The 12,500-nt window shown below is 43.4% G+C and overlaps 2 protein-coding genes across 2 annotated transcripts; both read right to left on the reverse strand.

Moving 5' to 3' along the window:
- Positions 1-6: 6 nt before the first annotated feature.
- On the reverse strand, positions 7-3,486 carry LOC118423670 (galactosylceramide sulfotransferase-like). Its single transcript, XM_035831905.1, has 3 exons — positions 3,104-3,486; positions 2,344-2,525; positions 7-2,079 (listed from the first exon to the last, which is right to left on the reverse strand). The coding sequence occupies exon 3, from the start codon at positions 1,887-1,889 to the stop codon at positions 987-989; it is 903 nt and encodes a 300-aa protein (XP_035687798.1). The 5' UTR covers positions 1,890-2,079; positions 2,344-2,525; positions 3,104-3,486; the 3' UTR covers positions 7-986.
- A 5,485-nt stretch (positions 3,487-8,971) lies between these two features.
- Positions 8,972-12,197, reverse strand: LOC118423573. Its single transcript, XM_035831778.1, has 2 exons — positions 12,059-12,197; positions 8,972-11,232 (listed from the first exon to the last, which is right to left on the reverse strand). Exon 2 carries the CDS (start codon positions 11,222-11,224, stop codon positions 9,440-9,442), a length of 1,785 nt encoding a protein of 594 aa, XP_035687671.1. The 5' UTR covers positions 11,225-11,232; positions 12,059-12,197; the 3' UTR covers positions 8,972-9,439.
- Positions 12,198-12,500: the final 303 nt, after the last annotated feature.

The raw sequence follows: 12,500 nt of genomic DNA on the forward strand, positions 1-12,500 counted from the left end.
TGCACGTCAGACGGCGCCAGTGAACAACGAGAGCTTGGAAATTCTCCACGTCAAGACCGGGCACCATCTCGCTGTGGAATGGCATCCAACTACCAACGCCATGGGACCTAGTTCTGTTTAGAAGGGTAACAACCGGTGCCCCGAAGAGCCCAGCTGTTGTTTTGTGTGGTTTGACTTTCTCACTACGTCGTACGCGAGAAAGGCTAGCTTAAATCTCAAGTCCGCCGTTTCACGATGGGTTGGATACTACTGTTATGCCCGTGGTGCTGAGTAGCATCGGTTTGTGTAGAAGACCGCCTGGACAACAGAATTTGTGAGAGCAGGAATGCAGAAATCAAGAGATCTGCAGGAGGTATGTCATCAAATTGGAAGCGACTATACAGGTGGGCGACTGCTTATGAACATGGTGAAGACCTGAACGCTAGTGACCTATGGCAGCAGACCGACACGTATTTGAAAGCCAAAAGAGCGACGGCTTCATTACCAAGTGCATATGGAGGAGCACACCAGGAGCAGTCCAATAATTCACATTTTGAAAGAATAAAGGAAACTTATAGAGGCTACATGGGGATGGGGGATCCTAGGTAGGGAGGGGTGGTAAAATTAACACTCTAACAGTCTGATTTTCATGACAAAGGGTGTCATGAACGCGCTCTAGTCGAGGGCCGAGGCAGATAATTAGGTGCACAGAGCATCCGTGCGCCGCGGCACACGTCTCGGGTGTCCGGGCATATAGAGAAGTATTACGGCTAAATGCGCGGGAACGCACGGGCCTTAGACACGTCCCAGGCTTCGTTTCCGTGCATCCTCGGGCGTGCCAAATGCCCTGACAGGCAGCGTGTCCGATTCGATACGTCCCGTGAATGTCCGAACATTTCGAGTTTCTGGGTGCATGCCCAGGAGTTTCTTCCCCGTAAACTCGGCTTTTCATGCAGTTGTAGAAATGGAACATACCAATGTACACATTATATAACTAATAATCATAGCTATGGACCGAGTCTTTCTCTACGTAACTTTCCATTTTGTCTCATTGCCAGTTTCCCGTCCCAAATATACCGATCATGCCTTAGTTGCTTACAAAATTCAGCATCTACCGTCCATGCCTTACTCCACCTTGTTGCCGTAAAACTCTTGCTACCTTTAGGATCGATCCTACAATGTTCGTTCACATTACTGTTCATCGTGCGAAAGTGTTCAAGCTCCAACGCGAAGTCTTCCCCGCCCTTTGCGACTTCCTCCCATAGCGTTCTGTTGTAGTGTTCGTACAGCGTGTAGTCTATGGAACTCCACTTGCGATGGTTCTCCATAGCCAGCTGGCTCAAACTAGATGACTTGTAGTAGAATTTTCGGTAGTTTCTCGCCGTCCAATCGTAGAGAATGTCCGTTACAGACCAACAAAGCGTCCGCTTCAGGACAACAAGGGATTCATCCAGATGTTCAAGAATAAGGACAAACGGAACGTCTTTTGTTACCTCTCGAAAATGCTGTTCTGTTTCCTCATCACCAACATCCCTTAAATGATCGAAGCCTAATACGTAGGATTGGAAATTTTTGGTCGGCCAGTGTCCGTTGTAGAATTTGTTGTACATGTCGGTTTCTGCGTAGTTGGTAACGTTTTCGAGGAAGATCTGAATCGGGTTCAATGAGTCAAGCTTGTATTTAGTGTTCAAGTGTTTGTAATTGAACATAGACTTCAGGTGGTCGAGGGGATGTCTCATGATGGCGACACGAAACGTGTCGGGAGGCATCCTCGCCTGGATAGTTTCTGGATGGTACCTGGCGTGATGGGTGAGGATGTTGTACACCCCACCACTCACGGGATAGGCGTCCCCAGGGGAGGGGTTGTTGGGCCATGAGAAAGACGCAGGGTTTCTACCTCCAGGTAGCATTACGGTCAGGTTGTGGGAGTAGCCATAGCGAAGGAAGACACTCTGAACTGTAGTGGATCCTGCCTTGTGAACTTTTACGAAAGCGACATTTTGCTGTGGTTCACAGGTAGGTGGCTGTCATTCGGGAATGTATCGTCCCTGGGTTCGGCTCTGCGTAGGAGATTCAAGTCGTTTAATGGTTTGACTCAACCTAAAAAGAAACGAAACAAAAATAGTTTATGCAAAATCAATGCCTTTGTGGTTTTCCGTAAACTATATGTCAAAGTCGTTACTGGTGATATCCACGCACGAAAGAAAAATGTTGGAATGCATCTAGGCTGCGTCATGATGATGGTGATGATGTATCTAGGCTGATTCTGTATGTCCCTTACCACATATTATAGTACAATGTAACAAAATGAAAACAAAAATGCATTGTAGTGCATGCAATAGCAGGAAATTAAAACTCTATTACCCTTCCTTGTGTTTTTCCATTGTCGGATGGTTGTTCCGAAGAGATTCATCAGCCAAGTTTCGTATCGCTCTCAACGGCTTTTGCCATTCTTCGTATTTCTCCTCTATGACCAACAGCAGGTAAGTGGACAGGGTCAACAGCAGGACCATACAGCCCAACAGGAGATGACGTAACGAAGTGATCTGTAAGGTAGTTTGAACCGTATTTACATCTTCAGGCCAAAGACATCATCTTTGTATATATAATGTCCTTGGTGAGACCTTGTATTTGATTAGCCTGGAGTCCAGTCTTGTTCGCTTTAATAGTCCGCTCCCGAAGGAAGCTCGCTACACCGCGAGTGCAGACACCTTCGTGAGTGGACTATTAAAGCGAACAAGACTGGATCCCAGGCTAGTGTTTGATCTTACGCAACTTACTCAAAATCGTGTTAAATCAGGTTAGAATTGTAAAATAGGCTAACCTACTATAACGTGAAACTTAAATGCTTGTTGCAGGGGACAATTTTATGAATCTTGCGGAATGCTGATACAGATATGCTGAAGTACGAACTGCATATTAAAAACAACATGGAATCATCGCCCATAGAATTCAACAGTCATGCATTGTGTGACTCTTTCTCTGAGTAGTATCAAACAGAATCCCATGACATGTCAACATCTTTGCTACCTATTCAATTGTACAAATGCTACATTGTAACGTTACATTTGCTACACTACACTAATAAATTGTACAGGGCACACAAAGAAAGTTCACTCCTTACGAAGGCAAGGCTGTCCTTGATCCTGTAAAATAGTCGCACAGAGGCATACCAGCCCACTCTCCTCATTTCTCTGTCAGAACCAAGACGTCGTGCCTGATGCCAAAACTTTAAACCGCAGAGTCGAGGGGATTTGATGTGCTGACGGCAGCCATTGCTGTACGAAGGTGTTGTAGGGTTATGTCTGTTGTGCTGTCTTCCAGTGGTTTCAAACTTGCACAGAAGTAGAGGATACAAACGTGTTTTTAAGCGATGGTCTAATGCGAAGCACCAGCAACTGTCAAGACTATGTGACGTTTATTGAACCCAGCGCTTGCGAAGTATTTTCTCCGAAAAACCAAGGTAGCCCCCAAACATGTCTGCCGCCAACACATCGCGATTCAAAAAGTTGCCAAACAGGAAATACAAGGGGAGTGGCACTGCAATTTGCAGATATCTAGATTAGGGTTACGGTGGCCTGGAGCTGGCTACTAATTGCCTTCGCCAGAATGGGAAGATTATGGAAACGGTTTAGCCAGGACTTTTGGGGTCTATATGTAGGATACTGCTGCCCTGGTGTATCCAGACTCGTCCGAAAATGTACGTGAACTAGATATCAAGGATTCGTACTTCCGGTGACGTCGAGCATGGTGACTGACAAGAAAGAAAACAGTAATTATGCCATATTTGGGTCGACCTCGTGTGACTCTAGTTGCGAGAGTTTGAACCCCGGAAGTGACAGCTGCCCTCCCCATGATAGAGACGCCATCTGGATGATTAACACGTAGCTAGAATGTGACGCTACACGGAAGTTTGTATCTATCAGCATCCTCAGCCAGGGTAGCCCCTGTAGGTCTGTACTCACGCATGTTTAAACTCTAGACAGGGTTTCAAGTTTTCCTATGTTCATTTTATGATTTTCGTTTTGTTAGATAGTTTGAACTCAGGTTCTGTGCCCACATTACGCTGCCCCCCTCCCACCCAGCATCCAGGGTGGGAAGAGGAATCCACGCTGTTTTATTATCATTTTACCAACGTTTTCTTTGATTGATAATATTCAACGTGACCTTTAAGGCCTGACCAGTAAGAAAACGCAAAATGGAACTGTTCAAGATCTGTATTCTTCTCCTTCTCTGCGGGGATATACACATCAACCCGGGTCCAACAAATCTCCACCTCCCACCGAAGGGACTGCATCTGGGACACTTGAACATCTGTAGCTGGCGTAACAAGACCCAGGATTTGAAAGAGTTACTCGATGGCAACAATATCCATGTTGTCGGACTTTCCGAAACGCACCTGGATCCAACTATTAGTGATCAGGAACTGGAAACAGACTGCTGGACAGTTCTGAGGAAAGACAGGAACAGGAACGGAGGAGGAGTAGCTTTTCTGATTCGAGAGGGACTGCCATGGAGGCATAGGACAGACCTGGAGAAAGAAAACATCGAAATGCTTTGGATTGAGGTATGTTTGCCACAAACAAAACCAATACTACTTAGTTGCATATACAGACCGCCTAGAACAGGACTGGATCATCTCAGTGAAATCCTAGCATCCATTGACAAAGCTACTGACACCCGCTCAGAGGTCTTTGTGATGGGCGATATGAACATAGACTGGTTAAATCAAACTTGTCACATGAGGAACCACTTAACGGAAGTAGTGACAAGTTGCAACTTGTTTCAAGTGGTGAATGCTCCCACAAGGATCAGTGTAAACAAAAACAACCATCGGACTGCAACCTGTATTGATTTGGTTTTCACAAATTGTAAGGACAGATGCACTCCAGCTAGATCTGTTCCTGTAGGCTTCTCAGACCACAACATAGTCTACATTACAAGGAAAACCAAAGTCCCTAAAACACAGGCAATGGTAGTATTCAAGCGAACTTACCGGGATTTCTGCCCTGAAGATTTTCTGAAGGATGCAGAAATGGTACCGTGGCATCTTGTGCTGGAGGAATCAAACGTCAATGATGCACTTCACCTCTTCACAGTCATGTTTAATGATATAGCTGATCAACACGCTCCTATGAGTAAACGAGCAGTGAAGTCAAACCCAGTGGCATGGCTGGACGATGAGCTCAGGGAACTGATGTGTCTTAGGGATGAGACTAAGAGAGAATCGGTTGCCTCGGGTCTCCAGTCTGACTTCGAGGTTTACAAGAAACTCCGAAACACAGTCGTGAATCTAAACAGGAAAAATAAGGCTGCATTCCACAAAACAAAGCTAGAAGAGAGTAAAGATGACCCTAAAGCAATGTGGAAAACCTTAAACGGGATCCTGGGCAAAGGATCTAAACGGTCGACTGGTGTAGTTGAACAGGATGGCATTTACCTTGTTAAAGCAAAGGATATTGCTGAACACTTCAACAACTATTTCCTGAACAAAGTAAACATCTTGCGGCAAGACATGCATCAACAAAGTAATGACACCTTGCTACACCTGATCGAAGAAAACATCATGGCTGACAAGGACTGCAGTTTTGCTTTTCAGCAAGTAAGAAGAGAGGAGGTGTACAAGCTCCTTATAGACTTGCCAGAGGGAACAGCAGCTGGGCTGGACAACATGGATAATAAACTCCTGAGACTTGCAGCAGAGCTAGTGTCCACTCCTCTTTGCTATATCATTAACTTGTCTTTTGCTACCTCAGTCTTCCCTAGGGAATGGAAGAAGGCTAAGGTAGTGCCCATTCCCAAGTCAGCAACAGCTCCCTTCTGTGGTGCAATTAACAGTAGGCCTATTAGCCTTCTTCCTGCTACTAGCAAGATAATGGAACGTATTGTTAGTATTCAGGTGTCAGATTATTTCCAACAGAACTCACTTATGTCTAATCACCAGCATGCATACAGGAAAAACCATTCAACTTGTACGGCACTGCTACACATGGTAGATGACTGGTATCAAAGTATAGATCAGGGAAGTCTAGTAGGCGCCATTTTTCTGGATTTCTCGGCAGCATTTGATCTTGTTGATCACAGCCGTCTACTCCAGAAACTTGGCTGCTATGGCTTTAGCGAATCTACAACTACATGGATGGCAAGTTATTTGACAGGAAGGCAACAATGTGTCCACATTAATGGCACTAACTCCTCCTTCTTGGAACTACCCTGTGGTGTTCCCCAGGGGAGTTGTTTGGGGCCCCTCATATTCACCATCTACACAAATGATTTGCCACTTGCTGTAAGTCAAGCCACAGCAGATATGTATGCTGACGACACCTCAGCCTACACCTGTGACCCTGCAATTGAGACAATCTCCAGTAATTTACAAACAGAAGTGAACAATATCTGCAACTGGGTAAGAATGAACCAGCTTTTCCTGAACGCATCAAAGACAAAATGCATAGTTCTCGGAAGTAAACCTAAAATGTCAAAAAGGCCCAAACTTGCCTTGACTGTTGACGGTAAAAGCATAGATCAAGTTACAGAAGTAAAACTGCTAGGCACAACCATTGACGAGTGTCTCACTTGGAACTCTCAAACAAAATCTACCTCAAAGAAAATGGCCAGGTCTCTGGGGATGGTTAAAAGATGTGCTAAGTTTATGGATCAGAAATTGTTAAACATAGTAATTGAATGTCTGGTATTGTCTCATATTGACTACTGTAGCCCAGTGTGGTCTTGCACAACAAAGAGGAACTTAAATCTTCTACAGCGAGTACAGAATAAGGCTAATCGTCTCCTCCAGATAAGACCAAAATGGAAATCTGTGAACACTAGATTGTTGTTGAACACTATGACTACTTTCAGGAGAATTGTGTTGACTAATGAACCTGTCTGTCTCAGCAGTAAACTGTCTTTTGTTAAGAAACATCACAATTACAGTACTCGTTTTGCTTCAGGTAGAACTTTCAAGTTGGACAAACCTAGAACAAACTCCTTAAAAAGAACTTTCAAGTATAGAGCAACATCAATGTGGAATCGGCTACCTATAGCACTACAGTCCGCCCTATCTTCAAGGTCCTTCAAAACTGGTCTCTGTGACCTGGTCTCCTGTATGGAAAAATGATCTTGGCTGTTCCATAACTTGCGTATTGTGTATAAATCATGACTGTTTTTAACTATGTTTGTAAATATTGTCCACTGTATGTGTTATCTGTGTATATGTATGAAGTCCAGGAAGATTAGTGGCGTGCCCTAGGGCACGTCACTAATGGATTTTCGAATAAAGTTTCAAACAACTGAGACTTAATCCCATCATTTTACATCATCACGCAAAAGGCATTTTGGGCCTGATTCGTAAGTAACATGTGAACATCGAAGTATCATTATCGATCATTCGTTTAAGTTCTGTAACATCAGGAGCTGAATAAATTCTACTAAAAACTTTTGCGGGGGAGATACAAAGATGGCGCTGTGGCCCCATGCACAGACCTCCTTATGATACCCTTGAGCTCAGGTCCTCTTGCAAGCACAAGCATAAAATCGAGATTGACTATAGGATGCTTTTGGGTGACATCTGGCTACAGTTTTTTTTAAAGCAGGTGAAAACCAATGTGCGCAAGGATGCCAGCCATAAAATTAAGTCAGTGTGACGTAATCAGCGAATGAAAAGCTAAAATAAAATTTTACTGGTAAATGATATGTGTCCTTGTTTTATGTTATGTTCTTGTTCATATTATGCCGATCATAACATGTAAATTTTATGTGAATAATAGAAATTCGCATGTAAATTCCATTAATTAGTAAATGCTACAGAACCTTAAAAGGGATCCTAAACCCCAGAAGGGGTGTTAATTTTCAATAGAATGGGCATCAATGGATTCACAATCAGCCACCTTTTTGCAGAATTTCACTTGTGATGAATTACACGAGGTGTGTTTGTAAATATAACTAAACCCATTCATACCCTACCCATGTATTTCCTTTACGCGTAGAGCTTCCTTCATCGTGACTACACATGTAGTTTTCGGCATAAATGAGGGGCGATGTGTACTCTAAGACGGTGAATTGTTCACAAGACATCAAACATAAAACAAGACGAGTCTTTAACATCGATATCGCCCATCAAATTGGTTTTGCAACCCAACTTTTCTCACCCAACATGTCGGACACATTGCATTTAGGCCATAAGCTGAGCTTACTTAATTGAATTTAAGAGCACTTGGGGAGTTTAACAGAATATTAAATGCTTTTTGAGGTACGCAAGACTAGTGAGTATTCTATCGTATAATGTGAAGTAGCATGCATGTTTAATTTAACTTCCAAACAATAATCTATCGGAAAATAACATACTCTTTTGCAGTTTAGGACTGCTTTAAAGCAAAAGCTCCTTGTTTAAAGTAGCATAATGACATGTAAGCATTCGTCATTGGCGTGATAAGGAATGTAAGAAATGTAAAATATGAAAATTTTGACTATGCATTGCCAAAACAACTTAATATACTGCTCACACGCTCATGTGATCTATCTATTAAGTAGACTTCACAAAAACGATTGACTACTTGTTCATTGACGAAGGCTAGAGTTGGACATCCCCCCAAATTTGGGTAAGTCCAATTTTGGTCAGTTCAACCTTATAATGATTTCTACCAACAAAGATAAACTTTCAATGAAAAGTCAATTTCGTGAATTTCTTCGTGAAAAGTAGCCAAGTCACGAAGAAACAACAGTCAATATCCTTTCTTGAACTAGTTGAAGTGTAAAATCTAACACAAAAATTGGACTTACGCAAATTTTCGACTGAACAGCACCAGTCTTTGTCAAGAATGAATAATCCACTGCTGTCGTGACGTCACGTTATGCAGATAGAACACGTGACTCAGTGAGCAATGGATTATAGAGTGCAGGAAGTCTATGACGCCCGCCGTCTCTGTTCAGGGATGGTTGTAAGGCGAAGACAAAGACTGGTGCTGTTCACAGATAAACTTTCAAGTTAAGAACAAGATCATTTGTACAGAACCAAGTGTTTTACTCAACCAACGTTTCAGTGACAATCTGTTACCTTCTTTAGGGTAACTCTAACTGGTTTCTGTTTCTCTGCAGCACAGGTGTTGCTGCTTACAGACTTATCTCGCAAAGTCTTCTTATTTTGAACATTGAATTCAAATACAATGTCTGTCATATCTAGGTACACCTTTCCTTGCAATGGCAATAAATCTATATCTATATAGAATGTAACATCAAATATGAAGTAAGCTTAGTAAATAATACAAATGTATAACATGTAGAAAGGTACTTTCTCTACTCAAGTCTTTGTTCAGTTTTTTCGGCTGTTCCCAGCTTCATGGCAAATTCCAGATACCTGATTTCTTACAGAAGACTAAGTCTCAGCCTTGATGTCCAAACAATCATCCATTGTCCATGACTTTCATCAAATATCATTGAAACTAAACCGCAAAGTTACTTTCTGTGCTCACGTGTTTGGACAGGTTTTCCTGTTGTGACCAGCTTCATGACAAATGCCACAGGTCTGGTTTCTTGGAACTGGAGGAGCCTCATCTTCTATATCAACATCACCGGCCATCCACATATTATATAAATTAGATGACCTTTTATCATGTGTCTCCCGAAGATGGTTTAGTAGCATGAAGAACAAAACATCCTTCTTATCCTCTAGATGATCAGAGCAAAACCTATCAACTGAGGAGATGATATACGGCAGTCGCTGTCGTTTGGCATATTGACTAGAACATTTAGAGAGTGGCACTTTTGCTTTCCCCTTTCCACGACACCGGCGTTTGTCTGTGTGTGTCTCTGAGTCATGTGGCAAACTGTGCTCTTCTTCACATATCTCTAAGTCCCGCCGAAAACTGCACTTCTCTTCGTGTTTTTTTAAGTCGCGCAGCACAACATTCTGCACACATCCTTTCTCGCCATACATACATGAAACTTTCAGATTATAATACAGAGTGACTAAACAATCATCTAAAGCTCTCAGCTGGTTTGCATAGATTGTTCTCTGACACTTCGGACACCTGTTAGCACTTGCTAGCGAAGCCCGGATGCAATCATAACAGAAAAGGTGTCCGCAGGGGGTTAGTCTAGGATTGCAGGCAACACCGGTGCCTTTTGCACATAAAAACACATTTGCCTGGGTCTTACTAACAAATTTGTAGAGCGGTGTGCTATTGCACTTGATCATATTAATAGTTATTGTCTCTGCCTCAGACGGCTTGCTTGTGCTGGAGGGCTCGCCATGACTGGTTGACTGTGTTGAGCTTGGAGCAGGATGGTGTGAGGTACCTGCGTGTGATACAGCATTAGTTGTGCTGGATGGCTTGCCTTGACTGTTTGACACTGTTGACTGCATAATGTGCGAGTCAGCAGGTGATAGAGCTTCACCCGCACTTGGGCACTTCCCAAGACTGTTTGACTGCGTTGGCTTAGAAAAGTGAGAGGCACCGAGGTGTGATACAGCTTTACTTGTACTAGAGGGCTCACCATCACTGGATGAAACTACTGGTTGACTTAACTGGCTCTGACTCAATACAAGAGTGGTCAGCAATGCTGACTCAGCATGTGTTATGGCTTGAGTTGCACTGGAGGGCTTGCCACCACTGGAAGATGGCACTGGCTCACTAAAGGTACTGGTGGATGGCGCTGATGTTGACTTGGTGATATAAGATTGGTCAGTGTGAGGTACCACTAAACTTGCATTGGAGGGCTCCCCACGACTGGTGGATGGTGGTGATGGCTCAGGATGGTAGGCAGGGCCTGAGTCCAGTACAGTTGGCCACTTGTCTCCTTCAAAGTTATCTGCTGACGATCGCCGCATCTGCTTTGCCTTGACTTCATCGTCGGACTGTGCTCCAGATGGGAGTGTACGTGGCCCTGGTGCAGGGAACTCAGAGGGACAACTTCTCTTACATGGGCTTTCACTGTGTGTGGAGTCACAGATCCTGCATGGTGAGGAGTGGGGTTTGAACACTGCAGTCTTCCTTGGTTCTTTTAATGATCTGGTTCTCCTGTAGTAGACCTTCAGCCTCTTCAGGTAGGCCATGCAGCCAGTACAGATTTTGCCTGGGTGGACTGAGGGGGCATCAGGACACACATCTAGACTGAGGTACCTTTGCAGATCGGCCTGGAATCGGAACTTGTTGCTGCACATTCCCTTTTTGTATTCCCCGCATAGTCTGCAGTACATCTGCAACTTCACTTGGTGCAGTGAGTCTGCTCCCTGCTGTTCCAATACGGACATCCTGCAAACTAAAACATAAAACAAACCATCAACTGATGCCAATTTGTAGTATGGGAGCAAAATTTGGCAGATATGCAGCATATCATATGTCTGCATGCCTTCCACATAAGATGTGTCAGAATAAATATACTGGGCATTTCATACTAGTCATAGTCATACAGAGAAAGAATAGCAAACAATGAGGTCTACCATAGAAGTTAAAACAAATCAGACATATTCTTCGAATGGGAGAGAACAGAACATTACGCCGAAGGGCGGTTATACCGGCTATATAGATACAGATACAGATACAGAACATGGGACGGCAGCCCTACCAAAAGAAGACGAAGAAACAACTGCGAAGAATATCTTACTTGTAAATTTGAGACCACTGGGAGAAAGAAAATGGTGGAGTGGGTGGAATATCCCAATTTACCCTCAAGAAAGTTGAAACAGATGGTTTATGGAAGGCAATACATGTGCAAACCAATGGTGTTTGTTGAGATTGAGAGAAAAAAATATTAAATAAAGACATAACGTTACATGTGTAGCAGTCATCACTAAATTTAATATAATGTAACATACCTGCATACCTGCATACCATCTTCAGTAAATAACATGTAATAATTGCTGCATGGTTTTAGCCATGCCAACCTAAACGTGATATCTACACTGTTTCTCTTGCCTCTTGGTAGAGTTCCGTAAAAATTGATTCATGTTTGGATCCAATATCAAATTTCTAAATTTCTTATATGCCAGTCGCCCCCCTCCCCCACCCTCTTCGGTTCGCCCCACCCTCCCTAAAAAAAAAACAAATCTAAAAAAGCAACCCATGCGCATGCATAAATATTTTACCTGTAGGATTATGATGCGCCTGTTGTAATGTGAATCCTAGCTGAAGGCTCAAAATAGCTTCAGATTCAAGGATATCTTTCACACAAGTAAATGGCGGTAAGTGGATTGAATCAGGTCAAAGGTTAAAATTTCTAAACCTGATACTCCTCTTTTGCATGGGGTCGAGGGACTGTTAACCGCCGAACGCTTAGACCCCGTTCACACTCAAAAAAATGAAGCGGCTTCAACGTCGAAGCCGCTTGATCCGGATCGTTTTCTTGAGTGTGAACGCTCCAAGCGGCTTGGATTTTCACCGATCCGGCTCGTTTTCAATCCTTCCCTGAGAGGTAGTTTGAGACACTTGTGAACAAGCCGCTTGGCTGAAATCGCGAGTGTGAACGCAACGCGGGATAGATTCTATGCAAATTTCCGATTTGCCCCCTGTTGGAGGTTATATATCCAG

This window comes from Branchiostoma floridae, chromosome 9, assembly GCF_000003815.2.
Source record: "Branchiostoma floridae strain S238N-H82 chromosome 9, Bfl_VNyyK, whole genome shotgun sequence".
NCBI classification, from domain to species: Eukaryota; Metazoa; Chordata; class Leptocardii; order Amphioxiformes; family Branchiostomatidae; genus Branchiostoma; species Branchiostoma floridae.